Source organism: Python bivittatus, unplaced genomic scaffold (assembly GCF_059951505.1).
Source record: "Python bivittatus isolate LINGU-HERP-01145 unplaced genomic scaffold, Pbiv_v1 ctg000080_np1212, whole genome shotgun sequence".
NCBI lineage: Eukaryota > Metazoa > Chordata > Lepidosauria > Squamata > Pythonidae > Python > Python bivittatus.
The window spans coordinates 41,712,585-41,738,710 of NW_028277035.1; the positions used below are offsets into that span (position 1 = coordinate 41,712,585).

At 38.8% G+C, this 26,126-nt stretch overlaps 1 protein-coding gene across 6 annotated transcripts in view; it reads right to left on the reverse strand.

Annotated features, from left to right (window-relative positions):
* Positions 1–26,126, reverse strand: part of EBF1 (EBF transcription factor 1) — a 353,955-nt gene that overhangs the window by 68,273 nt on the left and 259,556 nt on the right. For 4 of the 6 annotated variants that reach the window (XM_088133897.1, XM_088133896.1, XM_088133900.1 and 1 more), the window contains exon 9: positions 2,040–2,170. In XM_088133897.1, coding sequence (XP_087990023.1) covers positions 2,040–2,170 — 131 coding nt within the window. Of the gene's footprint in view, positions 1–2,039; positions 2,174–26,126 lie in introns of all 6 variants that reach the window. The other 2 variants (XM_088133895.1, XM_088133898.1) reach the window with 1 other exon arrangement.

The following is a 26,126-nucleotide window of genomic DNA, read 5'->3' on the forward strand; positions in this document are numbered from 1 at the left end:
CCTCTAAAGCCAATAGCATTTATCAAGCTACCAGGCCTTACCTGTCAATCAAACCTCAAGACAAATTCATAATGATATTACACAGCTCACATCTTTATAAGCGCTCTAAAATGAGCCATAATATTTTAACAAAAATCAAATATCCATACAAAAATACAAAACTCCTATGCACTTGCTATAAATCTTTATTTCCCTTTTCTAATTCTGTATTTTGCAATTTTTGTCTTGTTTGGTTTCTTCAATCAAAAAGCAATAAAAATGCTATGGGCTTAATCCTGCTACCACAAAAATCAATAGACGATGTTTTAACTTATATTGGTTTGTGTATTTCTTAGGGAAAGCTCCTTAAAAGCACTTCTAAAAATGGAGTTTGCACTTAGGTCTGTGAAAGATAAGTATGAATATTCATTGTGACAAATGCATTGCTAAGAACTATTGAATGGCTTTGGCGTGGATATCATTCATAAATATTCACATACTATTATTAATAATAAGGTGATGGTACAGTTGTATCATGTACCACCATATGGAATAACACATCAAAGGCCTTATAAAACACAAAATCAGATAATTCAATTTTTCAGAGCTGATGCAAACATACAGGCACCTGATTGGTTCACTGACTGATTATAATTCTGCAACTGTCCTATCTAAGAACAGGACTTTGAATATATGAAGTTGTATACAGTATATGATGTCAGGCCCATACCTATCTAGCCTAGTGTAACTATAACTGAAAGCAACCCTCCAAATAGTTCTGGTGAAATAACTTGATATGCCTGGAAAGGAACCTAAGGCACATTATGTGCAATGCATCATTTCAGCCACTTCAGAGGTAGCACCTAACAGTGTGCCACACTGGTTAATCTGTTTAAGCCCTATTCTAGTTTTTTCACAAGTTTCCATACCATATAGAATAGCATCCGTAGCTTTCCATCCACAGCTTTCCATAGCATCCATAGCTTTTGATGCCTGCCACATGCCTCCAAATTGAATTGCCTGTATAAATGGCTAATGCCTGAAGATCTCCATACCCAGGAGTTTCAGACATGTCATTAGAGATTAGAATTGGCAATCAGAAATAATTTCTCTCCTTTTTGAGTTCTCCATACTTGGGGGAATGCAGACATAAAGTGTACTTACTGTACATCTGCATCATGTACATTTTGAGTTATGTGTATGTGGGATGGGCTTATGCGATAGGTATACTCACACATTAAAGTTGCTTCTAAAATTGCCATTTTGTATCACAGCAATAACTGGAATAAGTAATTGCATGATGGAGTAATAGATGAGAGCATATATTTATACCAAAATTTGTAAAATGGACATTAAGAGGTGGTATAAAAAGTACTGGAAAATTGCACAGAGCAAGCAAAGGGGGAAAAAATTAAACAAGATATGAATATAGTGACAGAAAGAATACAAAGTCAGTCTCTCATTTAAAAAAAGGGGGGGTGAGGACTAAAATGTTATGGTCATCAAAATTTTCACATTCAAGTTTCTGATGTTGGAAATGATCAGTGATTTATTTATCAGGGCTGACGGTTGCTTCTAATTAGATTATTTGCAGCATTGCAGGCATGTTCACAGGTCTATTTTTCAAACTTGAATATATTGGATAGATTTCATAAATAAAGACATAAATATAAACAGGGACAGCTGATGAGTGCCACAGGTGTCTCTAATGCCCTGGTTGTTTAATAGGTGGGGAATTAGAAAGCATTTCCTTTGTTACTGCACTACATTTCCAGAAAGAAAGAAAGAAAGAAAGAAAGAAAGAAAGAAAGAAAGAAAGAAAGAAAGAAAGAAAGAAAGAAAGAAAGAAAGAAAGGAAGGAAGGAAGGAAGGAAGGAAGGAAGGAAGGAAGGAAGGAAGGAAGGAAGGAAGGAAGGAAGGAAGGAAGGAAGGAAGGAAGGAAGGAAGAAAGAAAGAAAGAAAGAAAGAAAGAAAGAAAGAAAGAAAGAAAGAAAGAAAGAAAGAAAGAAGGCTATAAACCAGACAAAGTTACTGGATATTAATTTGCAGAGAACACCTACCTCACTCCAGACCAGCATGGTGCCGAATATGACCTGTAACCCATCAAAGAAATTGTCTCCTATGATGATGACAGTGGCACCTCCTGTAGTCCATCCTTCACTTGGACTGATGGCTTTGATACATGGTGTAGCTGCTTTCCAATACACATGAAAAAGAAGGATTTGGCTGTTAGAACAAGATTTTAATGATAAAAGACTTGGGGTGGGGGGACAGAAAGCTTTGATTACCCCTCCCTTTTCTAACATGAAGATTCTAGATCCCTTTCTGTGTCTGGTTCACACGGTCCCCCTCTTTTGTGTGCCAAAGATTTCCAGAACAGATCCTTGAAAAGAGAATGATTCCCCATTAATTTTTAATTTTGTTCCTATTTTTTTTTCTCTTTAAAAATAATCAGAGTTGGCAGCCCATTGAAAGAAAAGAGCAGCGTTGCTGGGTAAAGACTGACTGGCTGGAGAAAAGAGTACATTCTTAAAATTCTTAGTTCATGCCTATACAAAATAGGATCCTGCTTTCTCTTTGAGATTCATCATAAAGGAGTTCAATGTTGCTTTGGTAAACCTGCTTCATGATTATAATGTTTTTGATGGCAAATAGCCATGTTGTATCATTATGTTTAAGTAATTTTGGCATTTTGCAATCATGAAAATATATACAGAGCATATCTGGAATCACAACAGATCTCTGCAAAGGTTTAGGGGAAAAATGGATTATCTTTTAAAAATATATCATTATATACCAGAAAATGGAGCCACAGTCCTATTTTTAACCTTATGTTTGTTAGCAATAACATGCATTTTAATGAATCCAGAGATAGTAGGTTTAATAACATTGATTAATCTTTGAAAGGATGAAACATAATTATCAATCACTGAACAGAGTTCAAAAAACTATAGTTAATGCCAGAAAAGTTCTCTGGGCTACTTATAATGAATTTGTGCAATCCTAGAGTTAAGCTAAAAAGTGGAAGCATGAACCGAATGAGTAAGAACTGAGCAGCCTCCATTTATATATCCTTTTTAACTTTTCATTTTAAGCGATATGGCATGAGGGAGGTCTATACAATTTTGGGCAAAGAGCATCTTAACGTGATTCAAAAACTACTACAGTTTTTCAGGGCTTCACCTTTGGATCTAACTCAGGGATGGCACAGCGTTGTTATGCCAGGGCTGAGAGATGACTCAGTGTTATTCTTCCTTTTATCTCACTTATTCTCTGCCTGACTGCCATGTTAAGCACATCTTCATATGCAAATAAAAACCTGCCTGTGGAAAGGTACATTCTTAAAATTATAGTCTTCAATCCACTCTATTGTACATCAACCTCATGGTGAGAGGAATCCCCCAAAAAACATCATATGAAGAGGAGGAGGAAATATTTAAGTAAATTTATGTCAATAAATCAAGCCTAGGAAGAAGAATTTCCCCCCACTTCATCTCTTCTGCATGTTTTTGTACATCCAGAGTGGGGGGGGGAAAAGCTCATTTCAGACAAAATTTGGATAGTCTTTGACAGTTGCAGTTCGACTATTGCAATGCACTCTGTGTGGAGCTGCCCTTAAAGACTAGCTGGAAACTTCAACTGGTCTGAAATATGGCAGTGCAGGCAGTTATGGGTATGCCTCAGTATGTCCATGTAACACCTCTGCTCCACAAGCTACAATGGTTGCTGATTTGCTTCTGGGTGCAATTCAAAGTTCTGGTTGTTACCCTACATGGCATAGGTCCTGGCTACTTGAGGGACCACCTATCTCCCCTAGTATCTACCCAGCCACTTCGATCTAGCAGAGTTGGCATGGTCCAGATTCATCTGATTCAATAATGCCATCTATTAAGACCCCAGCAGTGCACCTTCTCTGTCATGGCACCTGCCCTCTGGAATGAAGTTCCCCTGAGAACCAGGTGGCTCCTACCCTACTGGTGTTTTGAAGGGTCTTGACAACCTGGCTCTGCCCAGGCCTTTGGCTGGGATGGGTGTAGCCCACTTTGAGGTGTGGGTGTAAGTTTGTTGCTGCCCAGTTTTGCCAATGTTGCTTCTTCTTTTATTGCAGCCTTGTTTCTATTATTTTATAGTTTTTCATGGTTTTTTTAAAAATTTTTGATGAGAGCCAGAGTCATTGGGAGTCAGCTGGTGAACAAATTGAATAAATAAATTTCTTTTATGGAGATATGCAACGGGGTCCTTCAATGGGCAGAACACACAATAGTTAAGTGCATCTCCTGGTGAATTATGGATATATCCATATAATTTCCCTAGAAACAATATATAAACAGCTTTCTCTTGTATTCTTCTAGGATATCTTTTCAACTGCCCAGTCTAGCCTAAGTCCTGGGATTTTCTTGGTGTTTTCCATCATAGCAGTAACTAGATCTAACCCTACTCCCCTTTCAAGATCAGCAAAGGTTAGCTGAACAGTGCTAGAAAATCAAATTTCTCTTCCTCCATATTCCCCAAATCTGATCTGAATGGCTGGAGGACTCCCTGGAGAATATTTGGTGTGTGGATGAGAACAGGAGGGAGAGAAGGAGAAGGGAAATTCCTTCTATGCATATGCAAGTCTGCTCATGTTATGTTGGACTGAGATACTGCATCACAGCTAGATCTCTGAAGGGACTATAAAGTCAACTTGTTGCCAAAACTCAAGAGCTTCCCTGTCTCTGTGTAATGCTACAAACCCTTTGAGGCTTGCACTGAAGTTGTGTTGTGCGATGACTATATGCAGGTCAGTAGACCATGTGTGCTCAAACTAGACTTGAACCCAAATCCCTATTATCTGGTATTTAGACATAGGTTTGGGTCTGGCAGCCAACCTGATAGAATTGTCATCCATGCATGCATGTGCGTGTGCACGCACACACACACACTTGGTGGCCCTCCAAGCAACCACAATGAGCTTCAAGAGGATGGCTTTGTGCAGCCTTAAGACTTAGGAAGCTATATGTATTTTATAATCGGGTACTGATATCCAAATATCAATTGCCTGGGGAGAATGATACCATTGGAGCCTGAGCTCAATCCCATTTATGCACATAATTATAACCGTGTGCACGTTCCTTCCTCCCAGCCTCAATTCCAGTACAAAAAAATTAGAGAGTACTGACCCAGGACGCAGGGTTGCTCTGAAGATAAATAGGCTTGAAAGGATTTTGCATATGCGGAAAATGGTAATAGAAAACACTTGATTTGTTTCTATACACAGGCTTCATTTAAAAGCAGCTGCTTAATATGAAGCTGTTTGTTGAAAAATGTGAAATAAGTCATTTTGTTCCTTTCTTTTTCATATACATAAATATATAGAGGCAGAAAATAAATAGAAATGTAAATAAATATTAAGCAGGCAAAGGAAAATACCATTAATAGAGTTTTTAACCATTCACCATTGAATGGTTGAATGGTCCTTTCTGCATTGAACCATTGCTAGTATATATATGAATAAAAATATTAAGTAATGAGAATACAGAAAAAATTGACCAAAAGAATTATGAAAATTGCTTCTAGGAAGTGCCATCTCTATCTCTATCTCTCTTTCTTTTTTTCAAATTACCAAACTATCAATTAAGAACAAGTTGTCCATGAACTTCATCAAGATATACAAGGCTTTTTTTTTTTTTTTTTGGCCAGAAAATTCTTTAGGAAATTTGAACATGAACAATTTGTAGAAGCAATCCAATAGTTCAATGGCACATTAGAAAAATAATCAACACTTGCAGATCTAAGGGGTTCAGTCATCTCTTAAACATACACCAAATTTAATGGTCACAGAGCATGGTAGAAAGCGTGAAATACTCAATACTATTTGCTGGTACATCGCAAAGGATTGAGAGCCTCTCCCATTGAGGGGGAGAACCAATTGAAACCTGGATGTTTTTAATGTAAAGAGCCAGACTGATCTTAGTCCCTTGGCTTTTATCCTGGCCAGTTGAAGCCTTCACAAGATAAGCCAGTTCTGACAAATCAAAGATCTTTATCCTTTAAATCACAGTCAGTCACCAACTGGTTTTAAACATGGAAAAATATCACTGTATTGAACAGGAGAATGTAAAGAAGAACAGTTTGCCGTTTAGGTTAAATCAAAGTGAACAATACTTTTGAGAACTGAATGATTTGAATCAAATTGTAAATATTATAACATTTAATTTAAAATGTAAAGATGGAGAGTTTAGTAACTTGGCAAGGCTACCAAAAGCCACAATAGGCCTTTGCCTAGGTAAGGGGTGTAATCCTTTGTAGACTGAGTTGGCTTCTGCTTTGAGGCCAAGGCTTATAAGAAAATTCACTCCTGTTGCCTTTTGGAGATGAGGGAAGGAAAAGGAAGAAACTCCACAATTCTCTTCAATCCTTGCATTTACAGCATCTTTTCATTTAAGCCAGCAAAAGAGCTCTTAAAATACTATCATAGAATTGCTGCTTGTGTGTGAATCTACAGGAATGCACAGGTACACATACATATGGATGGATGGATGGACGGACGGACAGATTTAATTTGGATTCCAGGTTCCCTTAAAAAAAACAACAAACTCATTGCAGGGCTTACAGCCAATAAAACCAGCATTTAAAGAAACCAATTTGTGCCATCCAAGGGACTGAATGCTATGTTGAAACCAGAACACAAATAAAATTAAAACTGCTTCTCAGTTACACTCTAATAGTACATGCACAAACCCTGTAATATAAGCTAAACATAGCTAGTATTCGAATATGCCTTTTATAGATAGCCTATTTTCCTAAAAGTTACAAACAATCAATAGCTCCACAAACATAACAAAGGTGGCAGCTCTCCCTATGCTTCCTTGACAGTTTATTATGGGATGAATTGTGTTTTCCTTTTCAAAGGGAATGGACAAATGTAAGACTTTGGTCTCAAGAGCCATGCTGACTATTAAAAAACCCAAAAGATAAATGGGAGGGAGAACTCAGTGGATTGTATCCAACGAAATTAAATACCGTTGTACAAAATCAGTACAGATATTCTATATTAGATACTAAAGTGAGAAAACAGGTAGCAGATTCTGCACTGAAGGGATACAAGAGGGATGTTTTCCTGGGAGGATGGAAACAGACCAACCCTTTACCTTCTCACCTCAGCTGTAAACCAATTCATGATACCATTTAAGGCCGATTGGACATGCAGTTAAAACAATGTATGGAGCAGGTGTATGGCAGCCTAGGCATCAATAGAATAACAATGGTTTTAAATTTCAGGGCTTTCTCCTGTTGTGTTTCAAATGACCCATCCCTAGCTGAAGCTGATATTTGCATATTCAATGAAGGCTTCCAGCTCTATGCAAATGCCAGCCTCAGACAAATGACCATAATAGAGGTAAGCTTTTACTTGCTGTTGCCTCCAGTCCTGTTACTTGAGGCCTCTTGCATCTGGTATTTGCTTGATGGTATATTTAAATAGCAACTGTGTTCACTGCATATGTATCATTCGCATACTGACTCTTTTGGCCCTCAAGTTTATGACTATCAGTACATGGCTAAGAAGTTGCCATTTCTTAATGGGGTGATTGGTCTGATGGTTGTAGCTTATCTGGATTCAGTGTACAATGCCTGAGGTTCCTTCACTTCTCAAAAGCACATCTGTGCATTTCCCTATAATAAAAAGTATAATTCATGACAGTATACAAGCTAGAATGTAGAAGTGTTATCAACATTGAAAGGCATTTTAAATGCATACTTTACTGAATCAATGCTAACACTTCATACATGATACATGACCTATAAAACTCCTGGTGACTTAATTATGTTATATACTGTATACTTAATTATATACTATAGACTTATATGAAAACAATGGCCTTGTGTACTTAGGTTGTCACTGAATTTTGCTCAGAGCAAAAGTCTTTATGGAAGTGAAGCAAGAAAGAGAAAAAGGGAACAAGTATGTTTCCAGAAAACTTGGGAATGGAAAGTCGACATACTTCCAAGATACCGCTTTCTTTCATTCCAGCACCAGTTCAGACAAAAATCTGGAAAATTCTGCTCCCAAGAAATGTCCAAGCAATCTCTAAAAGAGCAGAAAATAAACTTACTAAAATTTAGAAACATTTCTCTGGAGAGTCTTCACATTTCAAAAAATTGCACATGTTACAAGTCAACCAGGCTCAACCCTTGCATTTCTACTTTTCCATGCTAGATCAAGAAAAGGAAAGCAAACATGCAAACCAGTTCCGGCCTTCAGGACACTGCTCGGTTCTTCACCCCGCTTCTGGACACAAAGCATTCCATGCCACTTAAGGACAAGGACTTCCCCAAAGTTGTTGTCATTAACAGCAGTGCTGTTTGTGGGGTTTTGTCCCATTTTTCTACCCACTGTAGATAGAGAATTTCCTCCCTTCAAACAGTGACAATAAAATGATTACCCTGCCTCAGTTTAGCATAATTGTTCAGAAATGCTCATAGCATATTGCCAACTAAAAGTGGAAATGATTAGGTAGCTGTTCTTTGTTATAATAATGATCACTCCACAAATAAAAGCTCTTCTCCCAAAGGTACAGCAAGGCACAAAATGCTAATTCTGAAGATTATGTGCCTGCTTTTATTAAATATTACTATGCCCTGTTCTGTTTGAGGGCTTCACTGCTCTGATTGTTTTATGAGTGCCATGTTAATGTCATTCCCATCTCGCTAGCAGCAGGCACACATTTTAGCTTTTGCAGAAGAATTGATCAAAGGCTACGTGCTGTGGGAATTGCTGAGAAAACACGGACAAGCAGTAAAAATCTAACTGATTAATTGGTTTAAATTTCATTTCAGGGTGTTGACCTTTGGCTTGGGAGTCTAATACTACACTAAGAGTCAGGCCTAATTACGAGATTTCCAATTTGCTTCGCACAATGGCGGAGAGAGGGGAAAATGAATACGAAAAATAATTATACAGAGGTGGGGGACCTCTTCTGCTTCTATATTTATTTAACTGCTAATGTTCTCTGTGTGTGTGTGTGTGTGCACGCGCGCGCTCACAGAAACATACAAACACCTTTACTGGGGATGCCCTATCGTCACCTGCTGGGCAACCAGAATGTCTAATGATACAAATAAATTAAGAAGCTACTGGCAGTGCCAAACCTTGTGATTTGCTGAACTGAAGGGACAGTGTTTCAAATGCTGGCAGATAAAACACACCCTTCATTAGTAAGTAAGCGGTATGTTCTCCCCACTACCAAAAGAAAAATCTATTTCATTGATATAAAACAAGGGAAAATAGTGCTTACTTCGTAGTTTATGGCTGGCCTTGGAAATAAGGGTTAATTGAACTCAGACGTGCAGACTTACTGAGCCGAATTAGTGGCACGCAGAGCTATCAGCCAAGTTCTGTCTTCGCTCTTTTTTTGGTTCAGAAAATCTGTGCTATGATTAATGTGCAGGTTGTGCGGATGCCTGAAGACTGACCCATTTCCTAGCCCCTTCAGCATTCCTCATAAAAGACTGGGTTAGCTCCCATATTCCACAGAGAAGGCTCTGCAGCTCTGGGTGAACTCCAAACAGAGTTAGGATGATGCAGAAATATATGCATTGGTTATGACTGAAATGGACAAAAGCAGTCCATATCTATAGTATCCAGTAAACTCGGGAGAATAAGATGCTACCAAAATGGGAAGTAAAGAAAGGGGGAAACAACCAATTCCCATAAAATAATTTTGTTTAGATTTAAAGTAGAAAGTATTTGTCCAAAGATTCCCAAGCAAACTAATTAAAATGTCCATAGACCATTAAGAATTCATTCTTCCATAGTAATTAAGATGTCTTAGATTACATATGTACCAAATTTTACCTACTGATTTGTATATCTTTTCTGCACTTAATGAAGCATTAATGAAACAGAGTAGAGTATTCAGAGGTAGCTAGTTATAGGATGGTGCAACCAAAGGAAAGGGCTGAATAATAGGGTTTTGAAGATCCATTGTGAGTCTGGCAGGCATAGCATACTTTGTTGAATAATAATCATAATCTTAATCATAATCAACAATATGGTGAGATGTAATTTAGAGTAACCTATACCAAATGGGTCGTCGCCCAGGTCAACAAGGACTGCGCTAGGTGTTCTAGTTCCTGGACATCTGGTGATAAGTGGGCTACGGGGCACAGAACTCTTGGCTGAGCAACCAGGGCCGGCAGCTGCAGGACTACTGGAAGAAAAGTTGTTTGCCTGTTGCAAATAAACAAAGACTGAAAACAAAGAAATAATGATTTGCTATTAGAAATCAAGACCAACGAGAAGAGGATATCTGAAAAGAATGCACCAGTTCTGGAAAGAGCAATATCAAGAATCAGAAATAACAGAACAGAGGCTAGCAGATCAACACTGATTTATAATAGAAATAAAGTATTCACAGAAATAGAATTGGAAGAACTGCAAAGGTCTATCCAGGGCAAAGAAACCAAAGCCTTGCCAGAAGTAACTCAGACTGTAGAGGCAAACTGGGGGAGTCAGCAATAGAGGAAGCCAGCATAGCTATTGAATCGTTTTCATTCCCAAACCAGGCACCCTCTCCTCTGCCTTCTCCTCAGACAGAACAAAGCCCTCTAACTAAAAAACAAGAGGCATTGAAACAAAGAGTAACTGAGTATCTAGAACAGCACAAAAAGAACAGAATAAGGTTGCCTGCATTGAAGTTTGTTACAAAGAAACAGCTAGCACACATATTAAAAGATGCCAGTACTGTAATATGAAATATAAGCACCAGCTCACTGCAAGAAACAAACCAACGAGTGCAGTTATAACTGATTACCTTGGATGCAAAACCAACAAACAAGAAAAAAAGCCAAAAAGTCCACCACCAAAATGGAAAATCAGGTTGAAAAATAAGATCTGCATGCTAAGATCAGATGCAAGCAAGCTAGAACACATGGAAGAAAAGAAGCTGAAGAACGAGAAGACCACAGAATACCTGATCAAGAAATATCACCTAGAAACAAGGAAGTTCCAAGAAGCACTGGAAATAATAAAGCAGCAAAAAGCAGCCAAAGCCAAGAAGATCAGCAGATAAGAAGCTCGTATTGCACAATGTAGGCAGAATCAGTCAAATCAGAAATGTTTCTACCAATCCATCAATGGAGAGACTGCAATGAACCAGTCAACACCTGACAAAGAAGAAACAGTGCAATTCTGGGTGCAGCTAAGGGACAACCCAAAGAAATACAACAAGAATGCAGCTTGGATAAAGGAGGTGGATAAGAATAAAAAAAGAAGTTGAAATGAAAGAACTCATAATAACAGCAGAAATGGAGAAAACGGCAAGGAAGAGAGTTGGTCAGCACCAGGTAAAGAACTGCATGCTTTTTGATTGAAACTTCTGACTGGTCTGCACTCACTCATTGCAAAGCAGTTTAATGACATATTGCAAGGAGGTGAAATTGAAGATTGGTTAACATCTGGCAAAACCTACCTTATAATGAAAGATCCAACAAAAGAGGCAACACCAGGCAACTACAGCCCAATTACCTGCTTACCAACAACTTTCAAATTGCTAACTGGTGTGGTAACTGATGCAGTCCAACAGCATCTAGTTGAAAATAAACTCTTTCCACCTGGGCAGAAAAGAAACTACCCAAACAGCAGAGGAACAAAAGATCAGCTCTTAATTGATAAGATGATTTTGGAAAACTGCATGAGCAGGAAGACCAACTTGAATGTAGCTTGGATTGATTACAAGAAGGCATTTGGCTCCCTGCCACATGATTGCACAATCAAGTGCCTAGAAATAACAGTAGAAATATCAGAAGCTTTGTGCAAAGATCAGTGGCACAATGGAAGACACAGATGCTGGTCAATGGTGATAGACTGGGAGAAGTTAATATTAAGAAAGGAATCTTTCAAGGAGACTCATTATCACCACTACTGTTTGTCATTGCATTGATTCCTCTGTCAACAGTACTGAACAAGTCAGGCCATGGCTATCAAACATCAGAAATATCTGCCAGGCTAACCTACCTCCTTTACATGGATAATCTGAAGCTGTGTTCAGAAAAACACCATCTGAAATAGAATCGCTGCTCAACAACTTCCAAATATACAGCCAAGATATTGCAATGGAGTTTGAATTGGACAAATGTGCCACCCTTACCATCAACAGGGGAAAAATAGTGAAAACTGAAGGAATCAACATGCCCTGTGGAAATAACATCAAGAGTCTGGATGAAGACACTACAAATACCTGGGCATCCTTCAAGCTGACAAAATCAAATACATTGAAGTCAAGAAGAAGGTTAGTAGTGAATACATCAGGAGAGTGAAGAAGATCTTAAAGTCCAAACTCAGTGGAGGAAATACCACCCTCCAATTAACACCTGGGCAATTCCAATAATTAGATACACAACTGGAATAATGGACTGGACTTAAGGAGAACTAGAACCCTGGATAGGAAGACCATAAAAATAATGACAATGAATCATGCCCTTCATCCACACAGCAACTTTGACACACTCTACTTACCAAGGAGCATTGCTGGACATTGAATGTTGCAAATACACCAGACAGTTGAAGAAGGAAAAGGGGCATTGGAAGAATATCTGAAGGACAGTGAAGAAGATGCACTGAAGCTAGTATCCAATGAAGGCTTATTGAATACTGAAGAGACCAAGCTGGCCTACAAGAAAGGCCAAATGAAGAACAGAAGAGAGACATGGCAAGGCGAAGTATTACATATCAGTACACACACAGACACACACAAACACAAAACTAGCAGGCAAAGCAGATAACAACAAGACCTGGCAATGGCTAAGAGTGGAGAAGTTGAAGAAAGAGACAGAGCAGCTAATTCTGGGTGTACAAGACCAAGCCTTAAGAACAAATGCATACAAAGCCGGAACTGAGAAGACAGCAGCAGACAGCAAATGCCACCTCTGCAAAGAAGCTGAAGAAACAGTAGACCACCTAGTTAGCTGCTGCAAGAAGATCACGCAGACTGACTACAAACAACGGCATGACAAAGTAGCAACAATGGTGTACTGGAATATCTGCAAGAGATACCATTTGCCTGCAAGCAAGAATTGGTGGGGCCAGAAAACAGACGAAGTAATAGAAAATGAAGAAGCTAAAGTGCTCCGGGACTTTAGAATTCAAACAGACAAGCACCTGCCACACAACACCCCAGACTTAACAACTGTTGATAAGAAAGACAAAAAAGTCTGGATAGTGGACATTGCAATACCTGGAGACAGCAGAATAGAAGAGAAAGAAATGGAGAAAATCACAAAATACAAAGACCTGCAAATAGAAATAGAATGACCATGGCAAAAGAAAGCAAAGATAGTACAGATAGTAATAGGCATCTTAGGTGCACTCCCAAAACATCTGGAGTACCACTTGAACACCATCGGCACTGACAAAATCACCATCAGTCAATTGCAAAAGGCAGCTTTACTTGGAACAGCTTACATCCTGTGACAATACCTTTAACACCATCGAACAACAACATCTGCTTATCCCAGGTCCTTGGGAAGGACTTGATAGGTAGATAAAAATGTCAAATCCAGTCTAAACAACTGGCTGACTATGCGAGCAACAATAATATATTAAATTCATAGGGTGCCCAACTCCCAGTGACTCTGAGTGGTTTACAGTTGTTAAAACATTTAAAAAACAAAGAACAATATAGAAAACTTAAAAACAGCACAAGACAAAGGGATAACAATGGCAGAGGGGAACAGAAAAGAAAGGGGCATCAGTTATCCTCTCCAAAGGCCTGGGCAAAGAGCCAGGTCTTTAAGGCCCTTTGAAATCCCAGTAGGGTGGGAGCCATTCAAATTTCAGGGGGAACCTCATTCCAGAGGGCAGGTGCTGCTATGGAGAATGTGTGCTTCCAGGGTTCCAATAAATGGCATTGTTTAATTGATGGAACCTGGAGTGTGTCAACCCTGCCAGATTGAACCAGTTGGGCAGATACTATGGGAGATAGGCAGTAGCTCAAGTAACCAGCCCCTATGTTATGCAGGGCTTTATAGGAAGTGACCAGCACCTTGAATTACACCCAGAAACAAACTGGCAACCAGTGTGGCTTGCGAAGCAGAGGTGTTACATGAGCATATCAAGGCATGAACATCACTGCCATTGCCGCTACATTCTGGACTAGATGAAGCTTCCAGGTAGTCTTCAAGGGCAGATCCATGTAGAGCGTGTTGCAGTAGTTGAGCCGTGAGGTGACCACGGCATGAGTGACTGTTTGAAGGGCCACCCGCTCTAGGAAAGGGTGCAATTGGCACACCAGATGAAGCTGGGCAAAAGACTTTCTGGCCACAGCTGCCACCTGCTCATTGAGCAGGAGTTGTGAGTTGCACACCATCCTTGAATGGGGAAGTGCAACCCCATCCATGGTCAAAGTTGGAATATCCCCAGATCTGGGCAGTCCAAATACCCACAGCCACTCAGTCTTGGTAGGATTGAGTTGGAGATGGTTCCTCCCCATCCAAACCCACACAGCCTGCAGACACTGGGTCAGAACTTCAACAGCCTCACTTGGCTGGCCCGGAGTCAAAAGATATAATTGGGTATCATCAGCGTATTGACAATACTGAACTCCAAACTGGTGGATGACCTCACCCAGAGGTTTCATATAGATGTTGAAAATGAAGGGAGAGAAAATAGAACCCTGCAGCACCCCATAAATGAGGGGCCTTGAGGACAATTTCTCCCCACCACCAACACTGACTGGAACCAGCCCCAGAGAAAGGAAGAGAACCACTGTAAAACGGTGCCCCCAATCCTGAAAGAGTTACGTATAGAATATTCAGAGGTAGTTAGTTATAGGATGGTGCAATCAAAGGGTTCAATAATAGGGTTTTGGAGATCCAGTATGAGTCTGGCATAGCATATTTGTTGTACAAAAATTATGCTTTTGACATTATTATTAAACTACCTAAAGGATAGTATCATCTCATATTTTCTACCCAGTCATCTAAAGTCTTCATGTCTCCCTAGTAAAATAAGGGTTTCTGTAAACCAGCAAAGAACTAATATGCTCTGCAATGTGCAGGAATGGCTGTCCCACATATTCACTATAATCATGGTGAAGACTCAATTATAGCCAGTCTGATGATTGGTCAGCTAGCTCAGGATGTTTAATGCTGACTGGCAGAAGTTTGCTAGGGATTATATTTGAGACCTTTTGCATATAAAGCATATGCTTTACTACTGAGCTACATATCCCAATGAAGAGGTCTCCATTCAGTGGTCTACAGAAGTTGACCTCATTGCACCTTATTCCATTTTTTCTTGGCCTCTGGCAAAGGTGCAAGAATGTAGCCTGGGGAGACTTCTTCTAAAGCTGCAGGCAAATTGGACATCATATTGAATTATACTTCCAACTTATGGACCCCTGCAGAATAAAAATGTGCTAGGCTACTTTGTTCCCCAGCTCCAGAGAGCCAGATCAGTGGAAGTTCTTAGAGTTATCAGTGGAGAGCAATATACCTTTATTTGCGCTTCCTTTTTTTAATCCAAACTTATACTGGAAAAAATATTAATATTGTGCAGATTCATTTGAAAACCTAGTCCTAAACAAACCTGGTATATAGAAGTGGAATGGTAGGTAAAGGGCTTCATTATGACAATATAGGCTGCATTAGTATTTTTAAATTGAATGAAAATAAATTCTATAGCTTTACTGTGACCATCCCAAGCAATATTTTAGTTAAAAATAATTCTATTTGTAAACAGCACATCAAAGCTCATGGGAAAAAACAGTTCCTTTTTATGTCATCCCCTAGTTGAGTGCTAAAATAAATACTTATTGATTTTTTTTTCTATGCCATTTTGTATGCCTGGAAGAAAGGAGAGAACAGATTTTGTTACACAGCTTTTGCCTTCACACTTGGGAGGCAGAGAAGATCACTCATTATATTTTCAAGTCAATTTGTCATGTGCAGTTATCCCAGAAACATAACAGGAGAGAAGAGTTTCTAGTTGGTGCAAGGGAGGGGATACCCTTCCAGAAGAATAAAGGAGAGGAGCTGAAATAACATATAATTCATCCAACTCTTCAAATCAGATGGAAATTGACAGTACTGCAAATACATGAAGTAATGTGAGATCTGAACTGGCTAAGTTTGTTCTTACCCTCCACCTTAGTACATGGTAGGAGGAGAGCCATGTTAGTCTATGGTGGCAAAAAATCAGGAGTCTGCTAGCCTCTTTTCTGACTAACAACTGTCATTAAAAAGCAAAAGCTTTTGTGAGCTCCAGCTCATTTCATCAGATGCACAGAGTGGCTAGACAAATTTAGGATTTAAATTGGGGTGATGGTGGGGAGGGAGAGGAAAACAGGTTGGTTATGCAGGGGCAGGCTACATGTGAGACAGATTACAAGTACCTTATCCATCAACAATTCTAATGTGTTAAAAACCCACTGTGTTTGTTGAGACCTTTGGAGATTGCCCGAAATCTTTTGATGTATGTGAGTTCATCAATTTTTTACTCAGTGGTGGTATTAAAGTCCTGTTTTTCTAAAACAGCTGCTTTGATGTCTCCTGTGGAGTGTCCTGGGGGGCTGAAATGCTCTGATATTATGGTGTCCTTGTTTTGGGTCCTAATGTCAAACTTGCATCCATGAATTCTTCTGCAAAAAGTTTGTCCTGTTGGTCTTATGTAGAATCCAGAGAGGCACTGCTGACAGATGATGGCATATATCACATTGGAAGAAGAGCATGTGAAGCTGCCTCTAATCTTGTGTGTGTACTTGTTGGGGGCTGTAATGGTGATGTTGGTTAGATATGGGGGTAAAGCAGACATTTGGGTTTGTTGCAGGATCTAGCCCCTATGTTGCCAAAATTGCCCTGTTTGTTGCTTGTGAGAATCTGTTTCAGGTTGGATGTTTGTCTGCATGCAAGTAGGGGCCTGGCACACAGTGCCTGAGAATGTGTGGTGTTGTTGTCCGGTATGGGCTGTAGCTTATTAATAATGCATTTGAGTGGCTTAAGTTGTGAGCTGTATGTGAAAACTAGTGGTGTTCTGTTTCTGTGGTCTGTCTTTTAATAGGTCCTCCCTGGGAATTGATCTACCTTTATTGATTTGTCTATTGATTCTATTGGGTGGATAGTTCCGTCTCCTGAATGCCTGGTTTAATTCCACCAATCAAGCATCTCTCTCAAGTGGGTCACAACAAATGTGGTTGTAGCAAAGAGTCTGGTCATAAATAATAGATTTGGTGATGTGTTCTGGGTGGAAGCTGGAAACATGTAGGTAGGCATGGCAATCAGTAGGTTTCCTGTGTAAAGTGGTGATTATGTGCCCACTGTGTAGTTTTACATTGACATCAAGGAATTGGACTTACCCTGTAGCTAAGTGTAGGCTGAGGTTGATGATGGAGTGGAAGCTGTTGAAGTCATGATGGAATTGATGAGAGATTCATTTTCATGGGTCCAGATAATGAAGGTGTCACCAGTGAATCTCAAGTAAAGGATGGGCTTCAGGGGATGAAGCCAAGAGACACCAATGTTGGGGTGTCTCTTATGTAGCTGGGAGTGTTGGTGGCATAAGGACTGAGTACATTTCTGTACAAGTCTGCATTCAGACCTTATGCCACTAGCACTCCAAGGTACATAAGAGACACCACAGATTTCCTAAGAAAACCTAGGAAATAGTCTATCTTTCTAACAACATTTTAGGCACCATGGATGTTGAGGCACTATATATCAATATTACCCATAAACATGGACTTCAAGACATCAAGAACATCACCGCTGATGCCAAAACAACACACTTTGCAACCAAACTGTGGGGATTTGTATTCACTACTTCACCTTGGGCAACCTGTACCTGCAAATCAGTGGCACAGCCATGGGCACATGCATGGGTCCTCAACATGCAGCTGGTTTCTCTAGGCTCATATTGTCAATGCTAGCTCCAGCAATTGTCTTAATCCCATTCTCCCCCCCCCCTTTTTTTTTGAAGGCAAAATGGATTCCTCTTTACCACTTAAAATGTTGGGTTAGGGTTTCTAACAAAAAAATCTTAGACTTAGAAAAACATTTTTCACTCAAAGCCCAATCCGTGGCAATATCCAATTACCCCACATGCAATTCAGCCCCTCTTTTTTTCTCTCATCTCGCTGCATATGAAAAATACAAGCCCCTTCAGATGTTCATGTTTTTTTCTTCCGAACTCTGGACACCCGCAGAATTTGGACAAAGGGTCTCATTTTTGAGGATCAGAACTGTATAGTCCATGATTCATCCCCAAAGCATCAGGCAAACTCCCCAGACTTCAGGAGATATGCTCTTCTTTGATTAAATTCAGGAAAGCTTTCTCTACCTGACGTCACAATGTCTGTATTTCAACTCTTCTGGCCTTCTGGAGAGATAGGGTACTTTTATTAGAAGTAGTAAACAACTTTTAGTCTCTCCACCAGATCTTGGCCATTTTTATTTCATTAAAAGGAAGCTACCAATATTTTGAATTGTCCCTGGAAACCAACTCCCAGGTCCCTGATTGAGTATTCACGATGAACAAACTTGGATTATAATTCTGTATAAATCTTCATAGTTTTCTTTTCAGCAATCCAACCTATTACAGAAATTCCTATCAATATGCTAGTAATAAAAGTAAATCATCATTGTTTTACTTATGTTGATTAAATGCAAAGATAAGGCCTTGGACTAGGGGACTAGGTCTGAGGAGAAGGAAAGCAAAGGAATTCAAGGCCAAAGAAGCAGAGGAGGCTTAAAATATAATACTCGATAAAAGATTTTGGTTGCAAATGCTTAAACCCAAGGAGGCTAAGATTCCTAGCCGTGAATGTCAGGAGTTATATATAGACCCACATAGGGAAACCTACAAACACACATACACATATTGTAGCTGAGATATTAGAAAAAGAAGACTAAAGTCCCCTGCTACCAAAGTACATTTACTTCTTTATTTGGCTGTCCCCAATCAACCTATATGTGTTGTTTTGGAACAGCCATGTTTCTACATTGTTTCAGTAATGAAGAAAGAATATCAGACTTTCTATAATAATTGTTATTTGCATGGTGTACAATTGATAACAGAGTGCAATTATTTGGTTTCAGTGTGTGGATGTACTGTTCCAAACGTTAGCCAATATATTATGACTACACAGTTGTAATTTTGCTATAGCCAACCACATCCTAAATCATTCCAGTCAAATTTCAAATAAAACTATCCTACTTTCTAGACACACATTACCCACTTTGCACAAAGTGTTAGGCTTTGTTAGGCTTATTTTTAAAATTATATAATGGCATTTCACTGACAGTAGGGAGATACTGTGCCTGCATTATAGGTAGAAACTAATTTATAGATTACAACTTTCTGGGGTGGACTGTCATGTAAAAGCTAACAATTAATTATTCATTTGATTATACTGTTTATTATAACAAGTCCACTTGCTCTGATGCTGTGGAAAACAGATCACACCTCCCCACCACACATATTGAAGATTTGTTTTCTAAATCCTGTTTTGTATCAGTTCAACTTCACTTTTTTTTCTGAAACTGCACAAAGCAGCCAATCTAAAGAAAGCAAAGGAAATCTTTAAAAATACATGCAATTTATATGGATATATAAATTGTTGAGGAAGAAGGAACTGTAATTTGTTTTCTACAAATAAAAATTCAAGACATTTAAGAGCTCTTATTCTTATTTAGATTCTTCTTTTAAATCAGAGAACCATTTAAAGGAAGTTTCCAGAGCCTGGAAAACATAAAGTCAAATAACTACTACAAAATCTGTGATGTTAATCTTGGCCTATGTCATATTTTTAACAAGTGCTGAATTCGTGTGCAGCGTAATCCAGATGGCCATAGAGGAATCACCCTGATAGGATTAAACCTTTGTGCTGAACCCTGCTCCATCTGTTCTCCAAGCTTTACTTCTGCTGGTCAGAATATAAATTTGCCGCCTCTGTGTGTCCTCTAGCATGAGTAACAGCAGCATTTCACACACAAACATAGAAGCAAGCAAGGAAGCACACACCCCCTTAAGCACTTATTAGTAATGTGAAATAAAGGTAACTTGAAGTTTACTGCCAAAGAAACAGATTTATGATTCATCTGAAGAACCAAGTGTGTAGTATTTAAATTTGAACAACAACAAAAAAAGATGTTTGTTGTTGTTCAGGGACTTGTTCAATTCATTAAACCTTAATATCACTATAAATTCACAGATAAAGGTATGACTGCATATGAAATGGGGAGTCTTTGAAAACTAAGCTGGAATGCCAGATGCAATTTTATTTCCCAAATAGGCTGTTGAATATTCTGGATTGGTTAAGAAAGAAGAAGAAGAAGAAGAAGAAGAAGAAGAAGAAGAAGAAGAAGAAGAAGAAGAAGAAGAAGAAGAAGAAGAAGAAGAAGAAGAAGAAGAAGAAGAAGAAGAAGAAGAAGAAGGGTTATTTTTGTCTCACTTTGGCTGCAGGCTAGAGCAACAGAAGGAGAAGAGCCAAGAAAATGGATCCTGCTCTGTACAAAAAAAGACAAAAAGATCTAGCAACGCTCCCATCATCTGTGATGACTGACGCCTGTCATATGCAGGTAGACAGGATATTTATCATCTGAAATGCAGAGTGGGCATACTAGCATACATCACAGAGTCAATGGAAGGGCCCCATCTAATAGAAAGCCTTCCATTTCTAGAATCGGCTGGTGAACCAGCTGGCCCCTAATGATGGAGATTGGGGCCAATGGTTAACGGGTGATGAATGGGTACAAATCCTGAAATTAATATATCTCAACCAGGGGAAAAGGTCAAGAAAAAAAACCTCAATGACCATTAATCTAGGTGGGTGCTTGGGAGTTTGGCTTTTGGGACAGGAGTAACATGGTTCTGCATCCACTTTGCCCGACCTTGCAAATAAAAGAGTAATTGTTATTAACCTGCAATATACAGACATAGACTACTGGGAAACTGAAAAGAAGAGTAGATAGGCTTGCCTTCCTCCAGCCCCCCAAGTACATTTCTGTGCTGAGGGCAGGGGGCTTGGTTTTCCTTGTCTGGCAGCCCATTTAGTTTCCCTAACAAGGAAGGATGAGATGCACTGTCCTACAAGACTCCTTGCTCCTGGCCACCAGACCTTATGTTCTCATCTGCACAAAATTGTCAACTAGGCTGGTAGTTAAATAGAAGGGTGACTTATTCTGAATTCTATTTTAAGCAGGAACAAATAAACCCTCATTTTGATAGAGAAAGTCTTCCTATTCAATATTTCTTAGAATGTATGTATCTTCAGAGTAGTGTTTTGCTTTGAAGAAGATTCAAGAGAAGTACCCTTTCAAAACTCCTTCTCAAAGCAAGAGACTCCTTTGTTTTTAAAGGTGAAGCCAAGCAGCCATTTTGATTCCTGCTTTGCAGCCTCTTTCAGTCTTCTTCTGCAAGGTTTATGCTGCAGGAGATGGTTGAGAGAAGCCTTCTTTTGCATGGTGGGAGAAAGCTGAGAGAAGCCTTCTTCTGCACCATTTGGTATCATTTTTCCAAACTAGCTGGCTTTGGCAACTGCTATACAGACCCATGAAGCACATCCCAACTGAGCAACTTTGGCAAATGCAGTGAGAGTCCCTCAGTAGTTACTACAGCAGTCCCTGAGGCATGCAATGAAGTGTCAGGGCTAGATAGTTTTGGCAAACATTGCCAGAAACCCCACAGACAGTCAGCTAAGAGCCCCTTAGTACACAATGAATTATGTCCAGCCAAGTCAGCTTTGGAAACTAGTTTGGGGACTTGGGCAGTGCCCATTGAAGCCATCCAGCCTGGACACCCTTTGGCAAGCTTAAGAGGAAGATGTCGAGAGGAGCTTTCAGCAGCCCCTGCCTCTATGTTTCAATAGGATGAGAAGCATTTCACCAAGGTGAACCCCATCACCTCTTTATTTCCACAACAAGAAGTGTGTCACTTCCAAAGTACAAATTTCTGCATTAAAGCAAATTTAATTTTGTTACTTTGTTTTGAAATTGTAATTATAATATCATTTTTGTTCCCGATTTGTCTATCAGCAATGATGTCATTGGATTACTATCAATAGTTATTACTGAATGTGTTAAAAACACTTAATAAAGTTATTTACGTAGGCAAATCAATAATTTTTGCAATATAAAGTGAATGTCCACAGAAGAAGGCTTACAGTCCAGTACAGACAGTATGCTTACTTTAAAGTACAATTTAATACTTGTACTTTAAATAAACTTCACTACACTTCTCTTTTGTTCCTTTTTTCTCCTCCAGTGCAAAATTGTGTCTTGTTATACACAAACCAAAGGTAGTTATTAGTTTTATCTATGGTTCATCCAAATAACAAAATTTCAAAATTAAACTTTTTCATAAAAAACATTATTTATATTGTTAAAATTAAAGCAAGGTCCCAGTGGATCTGACACTCTTTTGAAAACCTAAGCAAATGCATTTATATGAGCTCAGTAGTTTCTAATTTCTTAACTATAGTTCTCTTTAAGGGCAGTTTGCAAATCTACTTCAAACTCTGATTTGAAACTACTGTATCTAGCATTATACATTATAAGCTGTGAAAATGTGTACACACGTGGTATTGTATTATACTTGGGAAAATAATGTGCAAAATGTGCACACTAGAAAATAGTCTGAATCCAAAGGGTGTATTTTAAGGGAAACTGCAAAGAAAAATGGGTTTGTAGAGAGAAATGCATAAGGAAATGAAAATAATCCATAAATGGATATGAAAAGAATGTTAAGATTGGAAAAATGAAAAGCCAAGTACAATCACATTTGTATTGGCCCATCTGTAATAGGAGGAGTCTCCTTATACACATCAAAAGATGGGAGCCAGTTTGGTCTAGTGGTGAAGGCCCCAGGCTAGAATCCAAGAGACGGTGAGTTCTAGTCCCGCCTTAGGCATAAAAACCGGCTGCGTGACTTTGGGCCAGTCACTCTCTCTCAGCCCAACTTACCTCACAGGGTTGTTGTTGTGGGGAAAATAGGAGGAGGAAGGAGTGTTAGGCATGTTTGCCGCCTTGAGTTATGTATAAAAAATAAGAAAGGCGGGATAAAAAATCTAAAAAAAAAAAATCAACTTGCAATGAGAAGGACCAGTGTGGTGTAAGAAAGAATGTTGGAGCGGATTGGAGCAGGATCTGGATTCCACTCAGGTATAAAACTTACTGCATGATTATGGACTACCCATTTCTCTTAGCCTAAACTACCTCACAGGATTGTGGTGAGATTATTAGTTAGGTAGGTAGGAAGTGGGTAGGCTAACTTGAACTCTTGGAGAAAAGATGGACACATAAATGCAATAAATAAATACATAAACAAAGGAGGTTGTGAAAGGAAGAGTTTCCTTGCACTCCAAGGCAGGGTCCTGTGAGTTTTAGATCAGTAAGATTGAAGTTTGAAAGACATTCACTAGGATATAACTCCACTGAACACAGAGGGGCCTTAATTCTGAATAAACATGTGATTCTTTTTTTCTACTAGATTATAAGAAAAATAAATAAATAAATCATGCCAGAGGAGTCACAGCTCTTTAGGTTCTAGATTTGGAGATCCACTAAAAGATTTTAGGAAGTTGTATTCCAGAAAAGGTACAAATGCTCAGAGCAACTGAGTCATTGTTTTAGAGTTTGTTCCAATGCTTGGTGACTTAGTAATTTATATTTAGAAGAAAGTGATGAATGATCGACGTATATCAACTTTAGCTTTGCTGCTGCTGAAACAGCAGCTCCACGTCTTCTTCATTTTCCTCTTAGTAGTAGTAGCGATGATAATAAGACCCTCAACAGAATAAACACATCATGGAATCGTATCACCAAGCCGAACACCTGCTACTGAGCACACCCTTAATCCTTCTTTTGTTAGGCTCTGGGATTAGAATGAGTAACAGAACATTTCTGTTCTGTTCTGAATTTTAATATCAGAAACTATCAGTGATGACCACAGAATGGCCACATCTAACTTTTCTTAGACTTAACACCCTAACTGGTCTTTCCTGTAAGATTTGAAGTTTGTACATAATCAGGTTTTGGCTATTGCTGCGTGTTGAGGTTGATACAGAATCAAAGTAACTGCCAACGGGTTTGCAGAAGACAGGGAAAAGCAGGAAGGAGAAAACACTGCCCTGGCCTAAAAAAAATAAATAAAAATCCAACCCTATTTAAACTGCTTGTCAGTTATCAGCTTGACAAGGCCACTTGAATATATTTGGGAGTATTAGCATAAACGCTCACAGTGAGTTCACAATGGCTGCTAGCGCTAATGGTACATAAAGTAATTTAGTCACTTCTCTCAGGCATCCTGTCAGAGTGATGAGAACCTCCTCTTTGCATTGTTGCATATTAGATCATTAGATAATAAAGTGTTAGAGCATGCAACCCGACAGGGTTTCTTGCCCTGTAATTTTGAGGCTATGGCATTATGTTATGCCCAATTGTGTGTTGGGCTTTAAATTCTAATAAATACAAAGCCCAAGATGGAAAATGAACTTGAAGCAATGCTATAACCCTACCGGATAACCTTTGCACATGTCTGTGGTTACAGCTGGCTCCTACCAAGCAGGATTCCACCTAGGCTTCATAGCTAGATAGTGGAAACATAAGATTTGCACTGTTGTCACATGGCAGAGAACACTTTTATTTCACAGTAATTCAACAGGGATATTTGTTTTCATAAGTTTAATATTTGGTCCTTCTTCTGCATTCTTTACTTTTATTTTGTTCCAGTTTACTTAGCAACACATTTTCTCCTCATGAAGGAAACTGCTCGAAAGAGCCTCAAACGAGAGTGATGCCTCCTTCATATAATATTTGCAACACGCAGACAGCCTTGTTAGAGATGGAATTTCACAGGTTCTAATCACATAGTAAAATTACAGTGCTACCACTCCTTTGTAACCATTTGACAATCAGAAAACTGAGGAAAAGTAACCCTGAGACTAATAGATATTGCCACCACAGGGCTACATATGAGTCCCAGCTCTTTTGATTCTTAATGAACTATTAGTCAATATGTAAATATTGCAATCACACCCTATGACTAACACTTTTTTCTGCCTCCCCTAAGTATAAGTTCTTGAAGAATCCAAGCATGGTAGTGGCTAGAAGACATCAGTCAGTGAAGATGTAGTTCCATCCTTCCTGGAATCACTTTGCAGTGTCAACTTATTTCAGCCCCTGAGGTCATCTTCATTCATATCCTTTGTCTGTGGTTGAGTCAAGGATTCACACAGATGCTATTTTTTAAAAGAATCAGCCCTGCTAGTTTTATAACCTTTGGTTTATATTTGGTTTGGAGAAAAAGATCTTTTAAAAACAGATGATGACGACAACTATAGCCTCATTTGCTCAAAAATTAGTTTGACATATTGGTGAGCCCTGAAACAAATAAAGTCCTTTGGATAACCTCATGTTTCTTTGAATCTAAAGGCTGTCTCTACGCATTCCCACTGTTTTGTTATTTCACAAATAACAATTTACTTTACTAAGCTTTAAATATCTTTGCAAGGTTTGTTCTGGAAAAGAATGAACCTAAATTTTCCATCATGTTCAGAGTTACCAAATGAGAGAACCACCAAAAATCTGTCTGGGAGTTGTGAATAAACCAGTCAGAGTCCACACTGCATCACAGCACTAATCATTGCAGGTAAGAACTGCTTTGCTGCATAACTGTCATAATATTATCAAGAGATAATTTATAGCACCAGACTTACAACTGTCTCTACAATCGTTGCAGATCTACATCTTAAATATATATTTTTTCAAAGATAGAAAGAGCATATGTAATAATATCCATGAGAAAATGTATTTAGGTTATAATCCTATATTCATGTACTCATGAATAAACCTCATTGAACTCAGTAAGACTTATCTTGTGATTTAAAATATATACCATATATCAAAAGGCCAATCACAATATGTTTTATTAATTTTATTAATTTTTTTTTCAGAGAAAACATTACTGTAATTAGGAATGTTCAAACGTCATGTGTCAAATGAGTAAGGAAGTATTTAGAAGACAACGGCAACCAATTTAAAATAATCAACTGTCTATGGGGCCTGATTTTTGGTACACCTTTTGTTAATACACTTTGTTTTATCAGATTTTAAAGTTTTACAATAAACATGTTTGTAAGTTTGATACACACGCACAGACATGCCCACACAAACTCCAT